General features: G+C 36.2%; 2 protein-coding genes across 8 annotated transcripts in view; one reads left to right on the forward strand and one right to left on the reverse strand.

Annotated features, from left to right (window-relative positions):
- Window positions 1–2,180: 2,180 nt before the first annotated feature.
- Window positions 2,181–5,403, reverse strand: Nasp (Nuclear autoantigenic sperm protein). 2 transcript variants are annotated; one of them, XM_069831632.1, is made up of 2 exons: window positions 4,117–5,403; window positions 2,181–2,790 (listed from the first exon to the last, which is right to left on the reverse strand). In XM_069831632.1, the coding sequence occupies exons 1-2, from the start codon at window positions 5,261–5,263 to the stop codon at window positions 2,786–2,788; spliced, it is 1,152 nt and encodes a 383-aa protein (XP_069687733.1). In that variant the 5' UTR covers window positions 5,264–5,403; the 3' UTR covers window positions 2,181–2,785. The 2 variants fall into 2 exon arrangements, with proteins under 2 accessions (XP_069687733.1, XP_069687723.1); XM_069831622.1 differs by having other exon boundaries at window positions 4,006–5,403.
- A 1,105-nt stretch (window positions 5,404–6,508) lies between these two features.
- The window catches only part of LOC138703609 (protein prune homolog 2), a 65,039-nt gene continuing 46,449 nt past the window's right edge, over window positions 6,509–25,098 (forward strand). For 5 of the 6 annotated variants that reach the window (XR_011333221.1, XM_069831651.1, XM_069831667.1 and 2 more), the window contains exons 1-5: window positions 6,509–6,762; window positions 6,954–7,050; window positions 14,278–14,500; window positions 16,858–16,947; window positions 18,749–18,835. Coding sequence is in view for 5 of the 6 variants with exons in the window: in XM_069831651.1 (XP_069687752.1) it covers window positions 6,758–6,762; window positions 6,954–7,050; window positions 14,278–14,500; window positions 16,858–16,947; window positions 18,749–18,835 (502 nt within the window). In the remaining variant the exon portion in view is untranslated. The remainder of the gene's footprint in view (window positions 6,763–6,953; window positions 7,051–14,277; window positions 14,501–16,857; window positions 16,948–18,748; window positions 18,836–25,098) is intronic. The other variant, XM_069831677.1, reaches the window with a different exon arrangement.

Raw genomic sequence — 25,098 nt, forward strand, 5'->3', positions numbered from 1 at the left:
CAAAGAAAAGGCCTACAATTTAAAATCAAATTTAACAGTCTGAGATATCATCATGGTGAAATATAATTTCCTGTGAACAGTTTCATACTTGTTAAAAGATAGAAATTAATCTCTTAAGACTCTTCTGAACAGAATGGGTTCCAGTGTTAAGTACTGATCCAGCAAGTAATGCGAAAGTTAAGATGAGCCATTTTTTAATCTTTAATTTTGTGCAGGCCAATTTCTAAAATGTCCTCTTATTTTAGATTTCATGTTCTACTACAGAATTTCTTCTAATGGTAATCCTAAACGAAGACCTCAACTGTAAAAAAAAAAAAAAGTCGGAAGTCACACTACAAAAATGGCTGCCTTTTTTTTTTTCATATGAATGTAAATAAAAATAAATTAATTTGTACCTACTTTTACTACTAAAAATAAACTTTTTACAAATGGTCAAGCTACTATTGTGGGCCACTCCATTTGAATTGACTCAATCATGAATTAAAAAAAAAAAAATACTTCATAGGGATCACTTCAATTCAGTTCATATTTACAAAGAAAATCTAAATTAATCTCAAAACAATACAAAGATACAACCACCTGGCTATTCTGAAAGAACAAATAAAAAAATCAATTCTGACAGTATGCTAATTACACGATTTTGTATCAAAGTAGTCATTTATAAAGGAAACTATTGCACTTTTTAGAATGACAAGCAGTTTGTCCTTAGAGTCTTGCGACCAAAGTCCAATCAGAAAGAGCGAAAGAAAAACAGAACAGTTGGCATTGTCTATGCATGAAGTGGTAAGGTTCCACTATCAGTGTCCATTGGCTGTTGTGTAATTCGCTTCCCATTTGAAACATATTATTAAGGATTCTGAATCCTAGTAAATGAAACTTTACAAAAATTTGCAAGATTTAGTTAATCCTATAGCATGAAATTTATGAAGTATTTTATTTTAGCAATCGTTGAGTCAATTTCTCTGCATCCTTTCGAACTGAAAGCTTAAAATGAAGGCTACTGGAAAAGGTACTTACTTACAAATGCCTTTTAAGGAACCTGAAGGTTCATTGCTGCCCTCACATAAGCTCGCCATAGCTCCCTATCCTGTGCAAGATTAATCCACCCTCTATCATCATATCACACCTCCCTCAAGTCCATTTTAATATTATTCTCCCATCTATGTCTCGGCCTTCCTAAAGGTCTTTTTCCCCTCTGGCCTCCCAACTAACACTCTATATGCATTTCTGGATTCGCCCATATGTGCTACATGCCCTGCCCATCTCAAAGTCTGGATTTTATGTTCCTAATTATGTCATGTGAAGAATACAATCTGTAAAGTTCTGCGTTGTGTAACTTTCTCAATTCTGTAACTTCATCCATCTTAGCCCCAAATATTTTCCTAAGAACCTTATTCTCAAACACCCTTAATCTCTGTTCCTCTCTCAAAGTAAGATTCGAAGCTTCACAACCATACAGAACAACCAGTAATATAACTGTTTTATAAATTCTTTCAGATTTTTTGACAGCAGACTAGATGACAAAAGCTTCTCAACTGAATAATAACACGCATTTCCCATATTTATTCTGCATTTAATTTCCTCCTGAGTGTCATTTATATTTGTTACTGTTGCTCCAAGATATTTGAATTTTTCCACCTCTTCGAAGGGTAAATCTCCAATTTTTATATTTCCATTTCGTACAATATTCTGGTCACGAGACAATCATATACTTTGTCTTTTCGGGATTTACTTCGAAACCTACCGCTTTACTTGCTTCAAGTAAAATTTCCGTGTTTTCCCTAATCGTTTGTGGATTTTCTCCTAACATATTCACGTCATCCGCATAGACAAGAAGCTGATTTAACCCGTTCAACTTCAAACACTGTCTGTGATCCTGAACTTTCCTAATGGCATATTCTAGAGCGAAGTTAAAAAGTAAAGGTGATAGTGCATCTCCTTGCTTTAGTCCGCAGTGATTTGGAAAAGCATCAGATAGAAACTGGCCTATACGGACTCTGCTACACGTTTCACTGAGACACATTTTAATTAACCGAACTAGTTTGTTGGGAATACTGGGTAAGGTACACTAGCAAGAATTCGATTCTTTCCAAAATTGAATTATTTTATTCACAAAAAAATACAATCAAATATTTTATTTCTTTTCAGTTTAAACTGATCTCTCTTAAAAGTTTAGAAGAAAAAAAAAAAAGACAACTTCTTAAGCATTAAAAAATGTCAATAACAGTATCTGTTCAGTCTCTGGTAGACGTAATGTTAACCACAGAAATACGGTAATTCTTGTATTACAAGAGCAGTAATTTGTTCAGACTTAAATAGTCCAATATATCATTGTTGGGTACCTATTAATAATGTACTCTGGCACAATTGATTGTAATTGTCGGGGATAGGAATCATATTATTCCACTTGTTGACTGCATCAATTTACCGAAGTTTCAAGATATTTAGAGACAACTGAATCATAATATTCCAAAACAACGAAAGATATTCTGTTGGCTGCACCAATTTACATAAATTTCAAGATATTTCGAGACAACTATCGACGACACACATTTATTACTTTAAATATGCCACACACTCTATAATGATACAAAGACAGACATACTTCCATTTGGAATAAAAGTTATGAACACTTTTTTTATTCTGTACGTTAATTACGCTTTATAACATCGACACAGATATCAAAGCTTTCACTGAAGTTCATTTTTCATACACATGTCCACTCATTCCAGTCATCATGATATTTGGTGGTCACCTGCTGGCACGGAATTCAGTAATGTTGTATTTAACCTGTAAGTAAAAATAAGTTTTTAAACATAAGTAACCGTCACTCAGTGCTGTCATGGTAATTTTTCTCTTTACCATATGCCCCACACCTTGTTTTCTCCCTTGAAATATATTTTACTCTCCTTTATCTCTCAGATTGTCATTTAATGATTGTTTTAATATTAAAGAAGAAGTAAAGAAATTGTTTTGCTTTGTATTTTAATTATAAAACAAGCTTGATTTAAAGAATATACCATGTAGCCCCATCGTAGGCACCCATATGTCGTATGGCTCTATACAAACAAATTTTCTTTTCCCTATACGATTAATTAAAAAAAATTACAAGTTCCCATACGATGTATGGCCCCGTATGGCCTCCATGACAGCACTGCCATTACTGATTAATAACAATGAAATATACATATATTTTCACTATAGATCTTTTCCATGAAAAGTTGTCAGGAGTGCAACAATATTATCTGTGTTGTTGCTCCTTGTCCTCCTTACAAATTTGCGACTTCTTCTAATGTGAAGTCTAGATCTATAGCCTAGCTGAATTTCGCCCACAAATTAAATGTCAGAGAGTAAGCAAAGTGGTTATGAGATAATGCACCTTTTAAGTCAGCGTTAAATAAATTCAAATCTGAATATACAAAATCTATTTGTATCTGCATATTAACAATCTGAAAAGAGTAACTTGCCCTGTTGTCTTACACTGGAAAAATTACCAGATGTACACAATTAACTAATGGAATTAGCCCGAGAACAGCTCAGTTAACGATTTACTTCTCACTGAAAAGAGCAGGATTCGATACCTAACAGCTTTAGTGAGATTTTTACAGTGGACGAAACTGTTTTGGAAAAAGTTTTGTCAAAGTTTTCTTCTCATTCTTATTCTATTACAACGTAACTGCATTAAAATAGGGCACTAAAATCTTACTAAATAGACCACTTTTACAGTCTTTCAGTTATTTTAAAAATAATATTAAACTTCGGCACAGTCCAAATGTTTCTTGGAAATTTAATAATGAAACTTAACACATGACTGTCATATTCATGCAATATTTTTTCCAAATTTTATCTTTGCTCACAAAGCAGAAAAATATTCCACAAGGAGAGTTGCTATAATGAAGCATTATGAAGCACGATCATACCATGCTACATTGCGCTCCACAAAGAACGTTATTTTTCTGCAGTGTAACTCTGTATTAGTTTCAGACTAATTAGTTTGAACCTTACAAGTATTTCAATAATTTGCACTGTTATGATCGTTGCTTCATTCCCGCTTAGACACTTCAGTACATAGTTGTTTTGAACATTTTTCTTCAGACGTATCTGGTTCCAGCTTACGTTTCTTGCGCACCAGGTGTGATATATTAGAAACTGGTTTGGAATCAACATCTGGCCGAGATGATACTGGAAACGCTCCTGAAGATTCAGCACTTGATCCCTGCCCAGTTTCTGATTTTATTCCTGTCTCTCCAACATCAAATTTTGCAAGTAATGCTTTCTTTGCTTCCTTCTTGAAATCTTCTAGATCACTGATCTTCTCCTTTATTTCGGGTAGTAGTGCATTAATTTCCGAAATTTCACCCTCTATTGTATAAAATGGATTATTCTCATTCTGTTCAGCACTGGTCACACCCTGCTTGCCTCTTTCTTGGAGATACTTAATTCTCTTTTCCAATAGCTGATGTGCTTGGTTCAGTTGTTCAATAGCTTCATCGAAATCATGAACCAGTGAATATGCCATTCCAAGCTGATAATGGGTTTCAGCAATGCATCTGTCATGTTCGTCCAAATGATCAGTTTGAATTTGCAAACACATTTTAATGTCTTCAATTGCCTGAGTATAAGTCTCAGATTCTAAACCAACTTCACCTAGTTTCAAATGAACTTCTGCTAGTTTCAAATTCATTTGCTTACTGCCTTCAGCTTGTCTTTGAAATATTATTTTGGCTAATTCCAGCATTTCCCATGCTAGGCGCAAATTACTTACATCATCTTCATCACTCTCTTCTTTTGATTTATCATTTGTACCAGCTTCATCATTATTCGTACCATTTGTTTCATCTTTTTTTGATTCTGTATCTGTATCTGCACTACCTTTCTTCTCCGGTTCCTCATCATGCTTTCCGTTTTCCACTTGTTTTTCTTCACTACTTGTCGTGTTTTCTTCCTTCTCATCTTCAACTTCATCTTCTCCATCGTCACTGTCTTGACTTTCATTGCCCTCTCCTTCGATCCCCAAAACCCCATTTTCTGTTCGCCCAAGTTCTAATAATGCTATTCCGTAATTGAAATATGCTTCTCCGCATTCATTTGCCGCTTCACCGTATAACTGTGACAGTAGTTGACACGCAGAAGCAAGGGATGTCACGGCTTCATTGTAATCTTTAACCAATAAATGTCTTTTCCCTTGGGCTAAATGTGTAAAAGCCTCTTCTTTATTGCTTGTTTCCTGTTCAGGATTATCACTTTTCGCTTCCGGCTCCATGTCACACACTGAAGATATTTTAACACGCAACTACACAGACTAAACAAACGTTACTACACCAATAAAGGTCTTTCGCGCCAACTTAGTGCATGTTGCAAGTGTTTACGACGTTTACGTAGCTAAAGGTGTAACGGATTAGTTTCATGGTCAATGTGGTTACATAATGTTCATCACCACATGGCCACAGATATAAAGAACTCTCTATATCTGTGGAATAGCGTCATAATGGCAAACAACAAAGAGAATAGGAGGAAGAGGTTTTACAAACGAACACAAGATAGCAGCATACAATGACGATTCTGCCGTCTCGCCGCCATTTTTTGGAAGTAAATAATATAGCAGTGGAGGGAGATTCAAAACTGAGTAAAGTACCTACTGCCCAAAGTTATACCCGCTATCCCAAAATAGACCCGGTTTACGGTACTTTTATAAAAGTATAAAGTGAATAGGAACAAATGAGTTGCTCGGGTGAAGACAATGTTAAGTGACATTTTCATTTTTCATACATTCATGAAAATGTTATGTCACATGCTCTTTTCAGAGCTATATGTCTTTTGCTGCGAGACGTTTTATATTGGAGTTTCAAATGTTGGCAATACATGTCAGTCTACATGGGCATAAGTTTTACAAACATTTAGCTACTTTATTTCAAAATGTAGTTTTAGTCATAGACAAATAACATTGTCTTCACCCGAGCAGCTCAAATAATTTTCTATCATTACGCGTTTACACCTAGATCTACGTAAGTTCAGATTACATGTAGGTTTAGGTTTAGACATACTTTACCTGTCATTGTCATGTTTATGAAATGCTGTTGTATTTGTCAAGGCAGGTAAGAAAAGTCAGAAAACAAAATGCTACAATATTCTGACATATTTGTAGAATTGTCATGATTGTAGGACTCGCCAGCTTTATGAAACAGGCCCCAGGCGATCATCGCCAGCGTTTGCAACGACAGAGAATAAATTTTGCTTTATAACAACTTTTGGGGAGTTAACTTGATTTAAAATTCACACTATTAAGCAATAATTGTATTATTATTTAATTGCGAAATGTTGCATAAAAATTATAGGCAGATTTTCCAAATGATGTTTCCAAAAGCGTCACTTACATATTATACATTGCTGTTTCTATTACTACATTTATATCCTACAATAATGTAGAAAATTTTGGTGGAAATTAGCACTGTACGATTTTTTTTATAGGAAATATGGTTTATTTTCCATTTCAGTGCGGTTTTCTGGCTTTCGAAGGTTGGCAACACTGGAATCTTCTGTGTGATCTGTGTAGAGAAGTGATCTGTGCCGTGTGGTATTGTCAAGTAGTGCATTGCTCTATGGTAGTGCGTGTACTGTAAACGGATGTGAAATTATCCATAAACTTCTGCTGCGGAGTGGTTTGTATGTGAATAACCGTTGAATTTATGGTTTTACGGTTTTGGACATTTTGTCCTAGTATTTATCACAATTTGAAACCTAATTGCAGGAATAGTCGATGAGGTATGTATTGATTGCGATGCTAAGAATTCGTTGTCATTATTGTATATAAGTAACGGAATGAAAATAAATATCTACAATTGGAGTGATGGTGCATAGTTCTTTTCAATTTCAAAGTTATTATAAATAAATGCCAATCAAACATAACCATAGAACATTTGTTCTAATACTTTAAATTATATTTATATTCTTAGTAGCGACAACGGGGAGACACAGAATGAGACACCGTCTGAATCCGACAAAATGGATATTAGTGAAGTTTCTGACCAAGTCTCTCCTGTTAGTGATCAGGTAACTTAAATTAGCTTTATAATACATTCGTGTAATTCATATTTTTTCTCCATGTTTTAAAATGTGATGTTGGGTAATGGCCAGTCGTTAAGACTAGGGTTGAGTTATTTCTCGTGATTTGGAAAGTGAAATAAGTATCTTCAGGGACAAGGTAGAGTATCCACCGGCCACTGAACGGATATTGCACACTTTTGTCATTGCCAATGTGCCGCTATAAACCAATTTTCAATACTTTTTATCACATCTACAATACATTCAAATTTTACTGCACTGTAGTATACAGTTACACTGTTTCGTTACGCCGCGGTGTTTTCATTTTCTCGTCGCCCACCGCTAGGAACTTATCTGCGGCCAAGAGGTCCCCCGGTTTGATGCAGGAAACAGAAGTAAGTTACGAGTCCACTCGTCAAACAAATTACTTAAATTAAAGCCAGACAGAACTCCGGTATTTCAAAGGTTAAATGAACAAGATCTCAATAAGAGGTTGCATTTTTGTAATTGGATTTTAGAGAAAGTAAATTCTGAGGGAATTGATCCGACATTAATACATTAATTTATTTTTCTGATGAGGCCTATTTTAATTTAAATGGACACATATCCTCACAGAATCATCGGTATTACAGTCAGGAGAAACCCAGTCTTGTACCCGAAACATCTTTGTACAGTGAAAAAATAGGCGTGTGGTGTGCAGTGAAGGGACACAGAATTATTGAATCTATTTTTACTCAGGGCACAATCACCAGCGAACGTTATGTGAATGAGATCCTCGACCCATTTTTAGATGACCTGACTTACGGAGAACGTTCCTCAGTATGGTTCCAACAAGACTCCGCCACTGCTCATAGTGCCGAAGAATCAATGAGAGAATTGCGTCGAATTTTCGGAAGAAGAATTATCAGTAAAATTTTGTGGGGCCAACGAAGTCCAGATTTAACACTATGCAATTTCTATCTATGGTGGGGGGGGGGGGCACTTAAAAATAAGGTTTATGCGAAAAACTCGCATACAATAAATGCGTTTAAGAGCTGAAATCGAGTCAATCAGGGAAGCAGAACTTCTTAAAGTAATTAACAATTTCATAAGAAGATATCAGCAGTGTGTAGCAGTTGGTGGGGGACATTTTCAACATCTACTTTGAGCTGGGTAAGTACAAATTCCGATACTAAATGTTTCAGTGCTGGCAGACTGGGTAGCCACTTGGCCGCAGATAAGCACTTAGTGGCGGGTGGTCAATGGGAAAATGAAAACCACGCAACTAAACAAAACAGTGTCACTGTATATGGAATTATCACTGCATTAACATATTGATTAATGGACAAAACACACACTTAACAACAAACTAAGTAAATGTAATCATGAAGAATGGAGACAAAAGTTGCCCGCCATCATGTTTCTCTTCTTTCACTAGATGGCTCCCGACATGACACACACCAAGGAGAGCAACATTTGCAAACGAAATTATACTAAATGAGGAATGTTACTACAGATGTGTAGTATTATGTGACAGGTTAGGTGTGTAATATTATATGAGAGGTTAGGTTAAGTGTATGTGAGAGGTTAGGTTAGATTAGATGTGTAGTATTATGTGAGAGGTGTTGGCGACACTGAAAACTCCGTCACATTCAGGAAATATGACTATCTTTTTCATTCATGCACGACGAATTTGGTATATAAGTAAAGTAGATATTTGGGGCATGGTGGTATGATTACATCCAATTTCCACTACTCCATACTATAAATCCTTGGCATTTTCAAGCTATTATTACTGACATCACTATACCAGAAATCATCAGCATTTGCCCAGTGCATATGCATGGCATAATGAGAGCCTAAACTAATCTAACCTAAGCTGTCACAGATTCATGCATGGCATAGCATGCGAGTACACTAGTATATAACTTTCGTAATGTCACTAAAGTTATATTGGTATGACTGAGAAGGGAGCTCTAAACACTTGAAGGTGAATAAGCGAAGTACGAGGAAGTAACTCAGTGCTACTTTTGCCTGTCAGTCTTCGACATCTCCCCATACCACACACAAGACTGACATTTGATTTGCGTTTCGTTATGGGTTAGATGGCATAAATGAGGGGATAGATAAGTGACATGAGGCCAATGTAGGCTATGTGACAAGATTAGTTGAGTGAATAGCTAAGTTAAATATTACACTTCTTAGCAGTTACCACTTTCACAGCAACTTTCTATCTTTATTCTGGTGCTAAATTGGCATTCTTGCTCAAGTTGCTTCTTTACGGTACGTATGACTTGACTAGAAGCCATATATGTAATTACATCCTATATTCCTTGGTAATGCAATTGTAAATAAATATTACACTTGTTTCGACGCATTTGTAGAATATTACTGTACCATGTCAATTAAACTGCTAGAGGCATATATATACAGAGTGAGTCAGAACTTTCTCCGCACTAGTGGAATAAGCGAGAGCGCGCTAGATCCGCAGAATGGAGTGGTACCACTGGCTACGCTAGTGGAATAAACGAGAGCGCGCTAGGTAGGGAGAATGAATATAAAATCATTATGAAGCGACAAATACTAAATATGGCAATAATATTGAAATTCCAAAACACTTACCTATCTACAGAAGATGTTGAAAATGTCGTCCATTTTCTTGGAGACATAGGCCTACCCGTTTCACCTTATTTTCAAAATCCTTGTTCAAAGTTTCCTTCGTCACTGAATTGAAAAAGTTTGTTATTACATATTTTAATTCATCGATCGTAATAGGATTGGACTGGTACACTTTAGGTTTAGCTGCTCCCCAAAAGAAATAATCAGGAGGCGTCAGTTGGGGGATCTCAGCGGCCACAATTCTTGTGAAATTATTATTCCGTCGAAAACCTCTTCTCACAATTAATTGCAGAGATCTGTTATGTGTATGAGCTGTGACACTGTCTTGTTGAAAGAAACAGACATTTAAAATGTCCAGTAAAAGGAAACAATATGTCTGAGCAATAAACTTCAGAGTTTACTTTGTCTTTAAAAACTTGTCCTATAGGCCTAATGCATGCTCATGATATGGCACACCATACTCCAAATTTCTGGGAGTACAATGATGTTTCATGTATTGCATAATGATTTTCGCAGGATCAGATCCGTGTGTTCTGGGAATTTACGTAACCTGAAAGAAAAGTTCATGCACGACCGATACCTTGTACGACTGTAATCCTAGTTCATTCTTTAATGTTCTACACGCACTGGAATAAGATATGTCAGTTTGCTGTGGCAATTTTCTAACCGATTTGTTAAGGCTTTTTATCATTTGATTAGAAAACTATAACAGTTTTTCTTCTGTTAAAACTGTGGGTTTACCACACAATGGGGCCTATCTGGCGAAATTTATTTGCCAGATCGCGCACTGTATCTCGATGAGGTAAATAAGAGCTTGGGAAACGTTCTCTAAATTTCTGTTTCACTTTTTTAGTGTATTTGTCACCTTCTCGAAGCATTTATTCCACTAAAAAAGCTCATTCTTCAAATGAAAACATTTTACGAAATGAATGCACTTGCTGGCTGTAGGGTTTGTGTATAACCTTGGCGAGGCGAGCCGGTATTGTGTGCGTGGCTACCCCCTAAGGCAAGGGAGAAATACCAACCTACACCAGGAGTTAAGTGTGTCTGCCACTGCGGAGAAAGTTCTGACTCTCTATAAGAAGAACCGATTTGCATTTGGTTCTTCTTTCCAATGTGCGATGTTGACCCAGTTTTTAAATAAGCCTACAATTAAATGCAAAATTAACATTGAATCTTCGATCTTGCTATACACCACATATAGCCTATATCTGAGTTAGCCTACATTGCGTTTAACTCGTCAAATGAAATTGAGAGGTGAAATAACTTTAGAAATTTACACATGACACAAATTACGTAAATAATATATCTCGTTTAATACATTTCATTTCCACAATTACACTTAATAAACATCTCCCATATTTATATCTCAGTCTGTTAGATATCTCAGATAGGCATACAGAGTATGCACAAATTTCATATGACAGATTACTGTACAGCGAATTAAAAATTATAAACTTTTGGCTATATTCAACAATTAATGCACAAATACAATGTTTATTAATCTAACCGTCCTGCAATCTGACAACATTGTACATTTGCGGTCATGTTTACAGATGGTACCTACCACTGGGGCACTGCATTGAAGTCAAACACAACGAAGTAGGAATGAATGTCTGTTTAGAATCGAGTTGAATGACTGAACAAGTGACATTGTGAACGTGATGGAGTTCTTGTATTCATTAAGAAACAAAGTAACAAAATTACAGATGTACTAAGATCGTGCGCATTTTGTGTTAAATGCAATTACATCTGTTTCAAATACAGAGGTACTTTATGAGTTTAGGCATTAGACTGATTCTTGCAGGTTTACAGTAGATGTTGAAACTGTCAATCATTGGCACATCTTTTTAAACCAATTCTCGCTCACCACTGTTGTCAGGAGTTCTTCATTCTGCTGAATCTCTCCCGCTGTAGCAAATACACATGTCTGAAAAAGTTGAAGATCAGTGATTTCATGATACATTATCTCCTTCATATGGCCCCATAAATAAAAATCTAACGGATCAAGGTCGGGTGATCATGCTGGCCAGTTTATTGCTCCAAATTGACCTGTCCACCAGAGATGAAACATATGGTTCAAATGCCTACGAACTTGCACACTTATGAGCGCCCTATCATTTCTTTTTTGAAGAGGCACGTCATTCAAAAGGTCAGACAAGATGTTTTGCAAAAAGTGCCTGTACCGGGTTCCCATCAACTGTGGAGGTAATATGAATGGTCTCATTAATTTGTTTCCTATAATTCCAGCTCAGACATTAAGCGAGAATTTATGTTGAAAGTGGCATTGTTTCACAGTATGCGGATTTTCGTCCGCCCAAGTGTGATTGTTATGAAAGTTAACAATAACTTCAGTATAAAATATGACTCATCAGTAACTAATACCTTTGACATAAACTGAAGATTAAGTTCACACTGACAAAACGCAACTCTTGGTTGATAATCGTTTAAGCCAAGATACTGGACACGTTGGAAATGGTACGGACAAAGTAACTGCACCCGCAAGGTCCTATGAACTGTCCAATTTGACACTCCAACACATGTGCAATATCTCTGGTGTTTGCACTCAGATCCTCATCCTCTATTCACAAAATAGCTCTTACTGAAACTAGAATATCATCAACACAATCCCATATGCGAAATTTCGGCATCTCCCTACACTATACTTGGGAGAAAAACGTACTTAACTCATTGAATTTAGAATATTCAGCTTCATGTCGCTTAGATATCCTCAACTAACCCACTAAACTTGTCACATACTTCGGCCTCATTTCACTTAGCCATCCCCTCATTTAACCCATCTAATTTATAACCATAGTCCTTGTACAAATTTAAACCGAAATTAAATACAAATAAAAAGAAACAATGAATATATCCACATACATGCTCAACATACATAAATACCAAGAAAAATACTAGGCACATCCATGTTCGTCATAAGAAGATTCAGAATTGGAATCAGAAATCCAATGTTCAGTCAGCCTGGTTGGCTCAGTTGGTATAGCGCTGGCCTTCTATGCTCGAGGTTGTGGGTTCAATCCCGGGCCAGGTCGATGGCATTTAAGTGTGCTTAAATGCGACAGGCTTATGTCTGTAGATTTACTGGCATGTAAAAGAACTCCTGCGGGACAAAATTCTGGCACACCGGCAATGCTGATATAACCTCGGCAGTTGCGAGTGTCGTTAAATAAAACATAACATTTTTTTTTCTAATGTTCATTCCTTTGCTTATGTCCACTCAAACTAGCAATGGAATCCATAACTAACTAAATAGACAATAAATAAATAAAGTAATTTCACATGCAAGAAATAACATGATGACTTAGGCCTACCATCGACACACTTCATAATAGTGCTGTATCATTTAAATTACGTATAATAATACCAATTGACAATAAAAATTACACATGTACCAACCTAACCACCAGAATTCACAGCCACCTATATAGTCCCCCGCGAACACAAAAAGTAATCACACTAACCGATGACGTCAGTCTTGTGACATTATCCATTCTCCAATCTAGCAGCATGTATTTCCGTAAATATTGCGAGTTAAAGGTTAGGTTAGGTGTGGGGATAGCTATGTGACAAAAGGCTGAGACATATGATGTTAGCAGGTTAGATGAGGAGATAGGTAAATGACATGAGGCTGAGGGATGTGACAAGGTTAGAGTGGATTAGATGACAGGATAACACATCTGGTCACAGTTGGTGCCGCTGAAGTAAACAAATACCTTAGAAGTAATATTACATAAGGATATAAAGTGGATTGCAATTACAGAATATAGAATAAGATGTCTCGTACTGCATTTTAGTAGTGTACTAATGGGGTGGAGTTTAGGATCCCCCTCCCTTCCCAGAGATGAAAAAAGGGAGGGGGAGAAAGGAAGAATCATATTAGTTCAATCATCTTCATCACAGGTAAATAACCCTTAAAAACTTATGATTACTTCATTCTGATATTCCTGGTATTCCTCTGTTTTATACTCAGTTATTGCTTTATGATCAGTAAACATTGTTTTCATGTGTTATGTCAGAGTCATAGCCAGTGGTTAATAAGATAGGATGTGACGATATATAACCCGTGTTATTTCAATGTAATACTCTGGTTTTTTTTTTTTTTTTTTTTAATAATTTGCTCCAATTTCATGTACAGTAGGCCTATATTTCTAAAAGCTTTTAATATTGTTTTGTGTAATGTTTTCGAATGATATGTGCATTAAAATAATAGTCTTTACGAAAGGAGAATGTTAATTTTATGATGTTTTTTTAAGGAGTAATATTCTGCTTTATAAACTCTGTTAATAAAATGACATGAGTGGAAACAAAAGGGACACTATGTCATTTTACTATAGTAAAAAGTTTAAGATGTTGGTGTTGGGGCTCAAGCCCACTAAAAATCTATATAATTAATACATAATTTTATGACAAGGCACAAAAATCTGAATGAACCGCCCTCCTTCCACTCCCAGAAAGAAATCCCGCTTGTGCCACTTTTGCATTCTTACAAATGTATTGTAAATAAGCCTACTTTCCCTATTCGATCCTATATCAGTTATTCAAATGTTAAAAGTTATCAAGTAAAGTAAAGTGGACATAACTGTAATTTAATAAATATTTGTATGTGATTCGTAACAGAGCCCCAGTGAAACAGTAGACAATCCTGCTCCAAAAGAATCTGCACCGGAACGGCTGACATCATTAGACAATGCATCAGCAGTTGTGTCAGCCACTACAACTAATACTGCTATCACCACCACTACCACAGATAACCCAACTAGAGATAGGTTAGACTCCGCTTTGAGCCTGGAGGGTTTTGATTTGGAATTGCCCACACTTGATACCTATCAAGAGGAATATGGTATGTTAATCTCTATAGCAGTATGAAGAGTGTTTGCTTAATTTATATGTAAAGTATGTCTTCACTTGTTAAGAACTGTAGTTTTTCTGGGGTGAATGTAGATTTATGGCTCAAATTTGGAAAGTGATTTGTCTTCTTGATATTGTTGTGATGACTTCTGTATGCTGTTTAAGCTTTAAAGGCACAAAACAGGATTAACAGCAGCATAAGAAGAACTAACAGATCGACATATGTTAGAGTGAAAAAAATGAAAATCTTCAGAGCAATAATGATGAAAATTCGGTGAAACTAGTGCTGAGATAGTTCTAGTGATTTCGAAAGTAAAAAATCGTTGACTTTATAATGGATTTTTTTTATGGAGATACAGTTGATAGTATATGCAAGACATAACAAAAGCTTAAACTAACCAAACCTAACCTGTCACAGATTCGTATATGCAAGGCGTATAAGTGGAGTAAGAAGGGAACTACCTCAGTGCTAGTTTAGCCAAAAATTCAAATGAGTTTAAGACAGATCGCAAGATAACGACGTGAGGATGTAACATCCAAAAAATCTATTTATATTAAAAAAAATTAACTTCTAAAACTGTGCGATGTGTTTTGTATAAAACTGTAGCTAATATATTTTTTATAAATACATACACTACTGTTTGTGAAAAGTGCAACACCCAGAAAGAATGGCCCAAACGAGTCCAAACTCAGATGTGTAGAACAGTGTACCACCAATAATTAATTACGTTTCCAGAGAGATGGCGTACACATAGGCCCAGCTGTGATGTCTCTTTTGTCACCAGCAAGGTCGGTGTTATGCCTTGCTCAGTCAGTGCACAGATTCCAAACGAAGTGGAAATGTGAAAGCCAGTGCAGGTATGCCTCGTCGATGTGGAAGGGCGCAATATCAGCACATGAGTTCGAACGGGGCAGAATGGTTGATCTCCGGGAAGCAGGTTTGTCATACCGAGACATTTCGGCTCATATAGGGCATGCTGCTGCTGCTGCTACTACTACTACTACTACTACTACTACTACCACTACCACTACCACTACCACCACCACCACTACCACCACCACCATCACCACCACCACCACTACTACTACTACTACTACTACTACTAGTACTACTACTACTACTACTAGTACTACTACTACTACTAGTACTACTACTACTACTACTCCTCCTGCTGCTGCTGCTGCTACCACAGTGTTCAGTCGATGTTGGAGTACTGCCATGGGTGTGGTACTACTACTACTACTACTACTACTACTACTACTACCACCACCTCCACAGTGTTCAGTCGATGTTGGAGTACTGCCATGGGTGTGGACCTGTCTGCGTCAACAGTCCATCACTGTCTTTTGAGGGCTGGACTGGTGGCTTGCATGCCGTTGCGTCAACTTCCATTGTCCAGAAACCACCAACGCCTCAGACTCTAATAGGCACGTGAATGCCATCACTGGCGTGCTGAGTGGCAAAATGTAGTGTTTTTGAATGAGTCCTGCTTCAACTTGTCCTACAATGCTGGCCGCATATGTGTTAGATGTTACCGTGATGAACGCTATCTGAGAGCCTGCATTGTTGAGGAGCATAGTGGACAAACGCCTAATGTGATGTTTGGGGTGCCATTGAATACATTACGCTATCTTGCCTCCTACATATTCAGGGCAGTCTGAACAGCAAGCACTACATTAGGCAGATCTTAGAGCCCGAGGTACTGCCCCTCCAGGCAACTCCATATGCCATATTTCAGCAGGACATTGCCAGGTCACATGTGGTGAGGATTGTGCAAGCCTTCTTCAAAGAATGACTGGTATCACTGCTTCCCTGGCCTGTGCATTCACCAGACATGTCGCCCATTGAACATGTCTGGAATATGGTTGGTTGGCAACTTGTTCGTCATGGACCTCCAGCCCCCCCCACTCTTGACGCTTTATGGACTCGTGTACAAAGTACGTGGAGGGAGATTCTCCAGGAATATATCTAGGCCCCCTTTGATTCCATGCTACGATGCTTAGAGGCTCTGATTGCAGCGCATGGAGGCTTCACACCATACTGAAATCTCACGGTCACAGATCAAATACAGTTCTGTAATTTTAATCATTGTCATGTACCTAATGTGTGGTATCAATTTCATTTCAGTCACATGTATCCTTCTTGGCATTGCAATTTCCACAAACATTAGTATATTACACACAAAAATTTATCTTATATAAACCACCTAGAAGCAGAATACATTTATGATAATTGGTGACCATTACTATTATTTTTTTTAAATCTTCAGTTTATGATATCAGTAAGTTTTTCTGTCATAATAAAGAAATGGTATCAGTTTCTGATGGTTTTCCGTTTTTTATTTTCAGTGGATTTCCCAAGCAGTCCAAAACAACTGAAAGAATGTTTGGAGGCACATGGCTTGGCTATGCCCTTAGAAAGGGACTCAGGAACTACAGGTTAGTTTCACTTTAATATTAATTTTCTGTCTGATATACTCGTACATGAAAGTTCTTTATAAATTCCAGTGGCTGCTCTCTCTCTCTCTCTCTCTCTCTCCCTCCCTCCCTCCCCCCCCCCCTCCCTCCCTCCCTCCCTCTGTCAGTATTGAGCCATTTGCCAATAAAATGTAATTCACTTTGTGATTGAAAGGAAATTGTGTGTTGCTGTTATTTATATTGACCTTTTGCCTGTCACAACATATATTCAGAATAAGTTATGTTACTTAAAGCAGACGGAATTTTCAGAAAACTTCTCCCCTCATATTCTCACGAAATTCATAAAGGACAGGACAGTTTTATTATGGAACATTCATATGCCTGCCATTTTATGACAGCTGTGTGAGCTATAAGACCCGACAATTCTATGAAATTTTGAAAAATTCTACTAGTTCTTTGATCCTTCTCTTTTAATATTTAAGCAACTTCCTCTCTCAGTCACTCCATTAATTTTCTGTTGTTCCTCAGTACAACAAGTGGTTAAATACCAAATTTATGTTCTGTAATGGGTAAATGGTTGTTACGTACTTCTATTAAAAAGCCAGGCCTAGACAGTTCTAGTGACAAGGTGCACAGTTTCTTACAAGTGATAGCGACAGTGAGTAGAAAAGAAGTGAGGTTGTCATATTCAAGCATGATCTTGCATATTTATCATTTGAATTGACTTGTATGGGTGAGGAAAGTAAGCCTATTCTGAGTGCGCACTTTGTTTTGAAACATTATCTGATGGCTGTATGAAATCATTTCTTCTCCAGTGTCGCTTCAGAACAAAGCATGACAGTTTATAAAACAAGAGAATGGAATTTTTTCTTCAGAAAGAATGGCTTAATAGCCCATAAGGAGAAAATAACATCTCGTGTTTCTCCTACGTGTTTTCCTTAAATACGTCTGTTATGTAGTATAGAACTGAGTCATCCTACAGATGGCTTTTAGAGAACCCAGAGGTTCATTGCCAACATCACATAAGTCTGCCATTGGTCCCTATCACGTTTCAGCCTCCCCAAAGCTCTTTTTCTCTCAGATCTCCCAACTAACGTTCTATATGCATTTCTGGATTCACCCATACGTGCTACTTGCCCTGCCCATCTCAAACGTCTGGATTTAATGTTCCCAGTTATGTTAGGTGAAGGATACAATGCACGCAGTTCTGCATTGTGTAACTTTCTCCATTGTTCTGCAACTTCATCCCTCTTAGCCCCAAATATTTTCCTAAACACCTTATTCTCAAACACTCTTAACCTTTGTTCTTATCTCGAAGTGATAGTCCAAATTTCACAACCATACAGAACAAACGGTAATATAACTATTTTATAAATTATAACTTTCAGTGTCTTTTAAAGCAGACTGGATGACGAAAGCTTCTCAACCAATTAATAGCAAGCATTTCCTATATTTATTCTGCGTTTAATTTCCTCTCGAGTGTCATTTATATTTATTATTGTTGCTCTAAGATGTTTGAATTTTTCCACTTCTTCAAAGTATAAATTTCTAATTTTTATATTTCCATTTAGTACTATATTCTGGTCACGAGACATAAATGTTTAATTATTTTTGTTTCTGATTGATGCTGTGCCTTTTTTCCAGGTAGGCCAACTTGACACTATTTCCACTCATTAACTTTATAACTAGCTTCACGACATTATGAGTCATGAGAGACAGTGTATAGTTACTTATATTACAATTCATCGAATTTTCTTGCATTGAAGGGTGGTGGTTGGATTTTGCGAGGTAAAGTATAATGATCTAATGAATTTTGTTACAGGTCGTAGTGAAGAAGAGGATGAGGAAGACACTTCCATATATCAGGCTGTTCTATCACCAGATTGCCAGGATGTTCGCTTGAAGAAAGGTGACTCACTATTTTGTTTGAGAAACAGAAGTTATTTTACATTAGTTTTATTATAATAAATTCTGCTTATTTTTAATATTGGTTTGCTGGAACGAAGTTCATTTGTAATAATGCGGATGTTTGCATATCTTTACAAGATAAGGTTATTATTTTAAAGTAAATTGTAAGATGAAAATTCATTTACGTTTAATGTGTTTGTTTGTGAGATGGAAGAAAATACTTGAAAAACTGAACAGTAAGGAATAAAATTTACGTATTTCTATAATTAATGCAACTTTTTGCTCATACTTTCCAATTATAAGGTTTGTTAAATGGAAGTAGATAATTTAAAAAATGAACAGTAAGGAATACAGTTTGCGTATTTTTATAATTAATGCGACTTTTCGGTCATACTTTCGATTCCTAAGGTTTGTTAAAAAAAAATTATCTAATCATTAATACTTTCTTACATACTGTTACGTACATTCTTCCAAAATTCAATTCTAATTTTGTATAAACAATTGTACAGCTCTTAGCTGTAGTTCGTTTGTTATATTTTTGTAGTTCAGTCTTATAAAGTAAACAAAATATCGTACTTAAATTCAAATATTTGTAATAATGTTGAATTTACGTATGTAAACTTCACTCATTCATAGTGTTATTTTTCATGGTTGAGTTTATATTAAATTTGAGCAATACAACAAATAATAAAAAAAAGTTCACTCTCAACTTGAATCTACATATATTGAAATATACTGTATTTTCCATATGATTAATAGGGAAAATAAAATGTCCACACCTGTGGAGTATTGGTTAGCACATCTACCGTGAAACCAGGTGACCCGGGTTCGAATCCCTGTTGGTGCAAGTTATCCGGTCGAAGTTTTTTCCAGGATTCTTCCTCAGTCCAATACGAGCAAATGCTGGGTAACTATCGGTGCTGTACCCCGAACTCACTTCACCTGCATTATCACCTTCATTTCATTCAGGCACTAAATAACCGGAATTGTTAATACAGCGTTATAAAAAACCCACTAAAAAAAATAAGTAAAATTGGTAATGTGCTGCAACTTAAAATTAGTGATGCATCTTTTTTATATACACCCAGGATTCATTATTATTGTTACATCTAAAGGAGCACTGTTATGCTAGTGCATAATGCTGGTCATTTATTTCAGTTACAGTGTTATGATAGTTTGAAAAAATAATTTTATGCATGTATGAAAAAATGTTAATGATGTAGAATAGTAACATACGTACATGCAGTTTATATGTAGATGTACTTCCAAGCATTCTTCAAATCCTAATCAATTCAGATTTTACTGTTCTTAAATACAATGCTTTTTATAAAAGTATATATGCTGCACTTGTTTTACCTAATTTGTTTAGACTGATACTTTTATTTTTACTTTATTATGCGAAATATAGAGAAAATTTTGTAGTGCACAAAATAATTTTCAATATTTTGTTAGCAGTACGCATTTCTTCTCCTGAACTAAAATAAAATGGCTTTAGGCATTCTGTACACAGGAAGTGGTGGACAAAACAATGTAGATGTATGTTTCTAAGTGTTAGTTGAGAATAATAATTACATACAAAACTTTTTCTTAAGTTGAATCCGTCTGAAGACAAACTTTTTAAATCGTAAAAAAAGATCTAATCAAATTAATGTGACATTAACTACTTAAGAAACTCATGCAAATGCACAAACACTCACAGATACGGTCCTGCTGCCATATGGTACAGCATACTTGGCCTATTGACAGGCAAGCAGTACATGCTGGCAGAGCAAGCTTCTCATTCTCACTATTGAGATGCAACAACTGATTTCGTAATCAATTATTAACTATATACATTCTAAGATTATGTATGTACCCAGCTAAGCAAGAAGATGCTGAAATTGTCGACCCTCTTGTTCCAGGCATTTTTGACACCTGCTGATGAAAGTAAGCATCACTTGCTGTAGAGAAATTTGAGAAATGGTTGGGATCTACATCTCCGTCATGCACATTATTTAGAACCCATTCAGGATCACCAGGCCGTAGTGACTGCATCACAGTAATTTTGTATGGTTTTAACTTTGATCATTTTGTAGCCCTTTGCACGGAACCATACGAAACACTAATTTGTTGTGAGATGCGCCCAAGTGATTTGGTAGGGAAATTTTCCAGTCGAAAACCAATGTCACCCACAATCTCCTTAATTGGTATTCTTTTCTGTAGTTTACGAGTTTCTTTTTTTTTTTTTTCCTGTGTCCTACAATTTATTCACCAAGTTGTGTACCAAGGAATGTTGTGAAACCTTAACTCTGGGAAATAGAACTTTTTCAAATCGTTAACACACACAAATCATACATGAAAACTGTTCGTGGAATGGAGTACTTAAATTCAGTATTCTTGCTTTATTCAGAATGTACAAAGCTAAAAACAGTCATGTCATGAATGCATGTGCTCGACTAAAAGCTATTGGTATGTACATGTACAGGTTAAACATGTCCTGGTTCACTACCATCAGTGCCAGTGCTTAGTGACACTTAATAGTCAACTGGATTACTCAGTGTGATATAGGCCTACTAAAATAATATACATTAGAATCCCTTTTAACCGGCACCAAAGGGACCAGGCTAATTCTGGATACGAGGTTTTGCCGGATACAAACAAAAGTTTATATTTCATGGTGCCAAATGTTGAAACTGCAACCATGTGAAGCTTATTTCTCTATAACTTGCTCATAACTGAATAAACATAGAAACTATGTGGATTTTCCTTATTAAAACAAATCACACAACACAAATAATACACTAATGTTAGGTTCGGATATTCACTGACAACGAAAGTTTGTGCGAACTTCCTAATGTGGCAGAACTGATGGCCCAGACTGTGGCAATGTGGCAGCTTTAAACTTTTTTTTTGGCCCAGCCAAAAGTGCCGTTGTTTTGGTATTGTAAGTTATTTGGGTGTCAATCACGAGGGATTTTACTGTACAGAGAATAAAAAATTGGTATGAAATATTACTCGTAATTTTATCATTTTAAATTTTACCAAAACATATTATATATATATATAGTCGACCTGGTTGGCGAGTTGGTATAGTGCTGGCCTTCTATGCCTGAGGTTGCGGGTTCGACATTTAAGTGTGCTTAAATGCGACAGGCTCATGTCAGTAGATTTACTGGCATGTAAAAGAACTCCTGCGGGACAAAATTCCGGCACATCCAGCGACGCTGATATAACCTTTGCAGTTGTGAGCGTCGTTAAATAAAACATAACATTAACATATTATGTACAGAAGTTATTGCAATTAACTCACTATTATGCTAGTATTTAAAAGAAAAAAATCATGTACATATATGAAGCATGGGCCACAAGGGTCTATTTTAAATTACAGTGGTTTCAATAGAACTGAATTTGGTACCAGAACACTAATATATCAGCCATGTGATCCAACTGTACAACATAGACCCTTGTATACAATTTGTCTGACTTGTCTGAGCATTTTCCTTAAAAAACCTTCCATCTAATTATAAAACACATTATGCATTACTTTTGAAAAAGTGTGTGTGTGTGTGTGTGTGTGTGTGCGTGCGTGCGTGCGTGCGTGCGTTTTTTTTTTTTTCCTAAGCTTTTCTAGACAGTTGGCATTAACAGTAGGGATGCCAGTCCTATATGGTTACTGCCTTTATCCCTTAGGAGATGGCCCTGGTACTTATTTGTGTAAGAGGCTGAGTAAGTCCCAGGGCCACAGCCCGAAGGATTAGATAAATAGAGAAAATCCACGACTCCATTGGGAATCAAACCCACAATCTTCTAGCTTGCAGCGCAACTTTTTAATCACAGTGCTACTATGCATTCCACCGTTGCTGTACATATTTTTTTTTTCCATCTGTTTCTTTCTTCTTTAACCATGAACTGATGTATGGAAAATTATAATGTAACTTGTGGTGTGGTGTCAATATGTCCTCTGGACTTTTTCATGGCCTTCAAGCTATATTTTTTTCTTGTTATCCAAACTTTTGCATAAACTACTTTAATTAAAGCTTTCCAAGATAAATAAATTGTATCATACACTTCGAAGAGTGACAGAACTGAATTTAAAGACTTCATTCTTAAGGAGTTCAGTGCTTTCCTGGGTATGTTGTATTTTAGTTTTCAGATCAAATCATGAATATTCAGAATCCAATCGACACAAATAGCCCATGAAAGGCCTAGGCTGATCAGCTGGCTGCTGGCCTCATGTCCATATGCCCCAGGCAGAACAGAGGTATTGAGTGGTCAGCATTATGATTCCTCCAGCTATTGTAGTTGGTTTTCGAAACCAATTTTGCTACCTATTGTAGCTTCCCAAATTCATCATGATCCTGCATAGGCACCAGTCCCATACGCTCGCTGAAATTTCATGAGAAAATTCCTTGAACCATGAGGACTCAAACTAGCAAGCATTCCATAATTTGAGCTCTAGGCACAATGTCATAGACTGCAGTGCGGGATGAAGATTTATAATCACCTACTACAAAGTTACTTCTGTCTAATTTCTTCTTCTTCTTGTGTATGTGTGTGTGTGCGTGCAATCACTTCAACAGCCATTTTTTCGATGGATAATAGATTCCTTATTTTAAGTATCTCGACAGATAAAATGTAACTATGTTGCATTTTTTGTGTTTTGGCATTTGCTGCTGGAGGAATAGTGGACCACTTGAACCTATTCTGACTGTAATATATTTTGTTTGCTAAAGAGTCTTCAATGTTTTCGTCTTGTTCATTATTTTCTTCCTCATTTCAGATTTTGAATTATGATCACTCTCGTGTGAAGAATTGTCATTCTTATCGTCTTCATAAGCACTCTAGTTTCTTTCCGTTCCTTCTAACCACTTGTTTACAGCTGCATCACGCTCTGGATTGCCAAATACAACAGTTTCATAGGAATGTACCATTCTCAGAACACTAATGCAACTGATGTCCTGGTACCATACAGATCCCAGTCAGTGTTTAAGCTCAATTATACACTAAAATATTGATGCAGTAACAATGGAGAACTTCCAAGTGCCTGGGCAATAGATATTACTACAGTAACAACCTGTTCAATTGCTCATGATGTGCTAATTAAAAGGTAGATAGAGTAGAAAGATTCTCCAAATAAAAATATAAAGGCTACATTATTTATAAAATTTACTTAGGTGTGTATGACCCCCGCAGTTGAGCGTTAAAATCATAATTTTGCCACATAGGGAAGAGTGGAAACAGTGGGTGTAAGACTTCTGCATGTTTACCTGTCTCGTGTTATTTAATAACTAAGTACATAAATTGTTATAATAAGGTGGGTTTGTTAATTGCAAATGAGGGCTTTTGATTTCTGAAGCAGAGATTACTTGTTTCATCTTCATGGAGAGGTATGCAACTTTAAATCCATGCTCTGTTTTCTCACTAAAGATGGAGTAAACAAAAAGTTAAATTATTTTTTTGTTGCAGCTGAAATACTTGATAATTATGCTGTACTGTAAACTGTATTCTGAAGAACAAAATATCTCATTTCTGTGTCACTTAAATTTGAGACGCAGCTGCCCTTGTCTTGTACAACTGATTCTCTGTACTCAAATTTGAGTAGTAAACCATGCTTCAGAGAAAGCATGTGAATGTAAATTGATACTATTGGGTTGTTGGTAGTTACATATTGACCAATACAGTATATGAAAATTGTTCATGTTTATTTTCAGTTAGAAAAAAAGTGATTGAAAATCAAAAACTCCCCTCACCCCCAAGTCAGTTTATGTGTTTTTTCATCATTTCTAAAGAAATTGTGCAAGCAAACAAATTTCATCTACTTTCAGACTAGAATTTTAGGGTATTAAGGAAATACAGCACTTCAATATTGAGTAATCTTTCCTACTCGCTTAAGACTGTAACTGTTATTTATTTTGACTTTGAAGCGATGTAGTAGGAATTGGTGTATAGTTCTGAACACTAAGTTTGTTTTACAAAATTATACAATTGTAAAATGTTTAAACAAATAATGCATACTGTATTGCTTTTATTAAGTGTTCTTGTTCGAATTTACTGCAACCTCTGGTCTGAAAGAAGTCCATCACATGTTGCCACCTATTTGAACTAAATAAAAATTGAAGAATAGAATGTGAGAATGTACATTGAAAGTGAAATTTATTACAGGTTGAAGTTGAGAGCTTTTTGTCTTTCACAGAAAATTTATTGAAGTTTTAGCAAGGACTTGACCCTAATCTATCATCTTTTGATTATATTCTAATTTTATCTGTTTATGTTGCATAGTAAATT

The sequence above is a fragment of the Periplaneta americana genome, chromosome 1 (assembly GCF_040183065.1).
Source record: "Periplaneta americana isolate PAMFEO1 chromosome 1, P.americana_PAMFEO1_priV1, whole genome shotgun sequence".
Lineage (NCBI taxonomy): Eukaryota > Metazoa > Arthropoda > Insecta > Blattodea > Blattidae > Periplaneta > Periplaneta americana.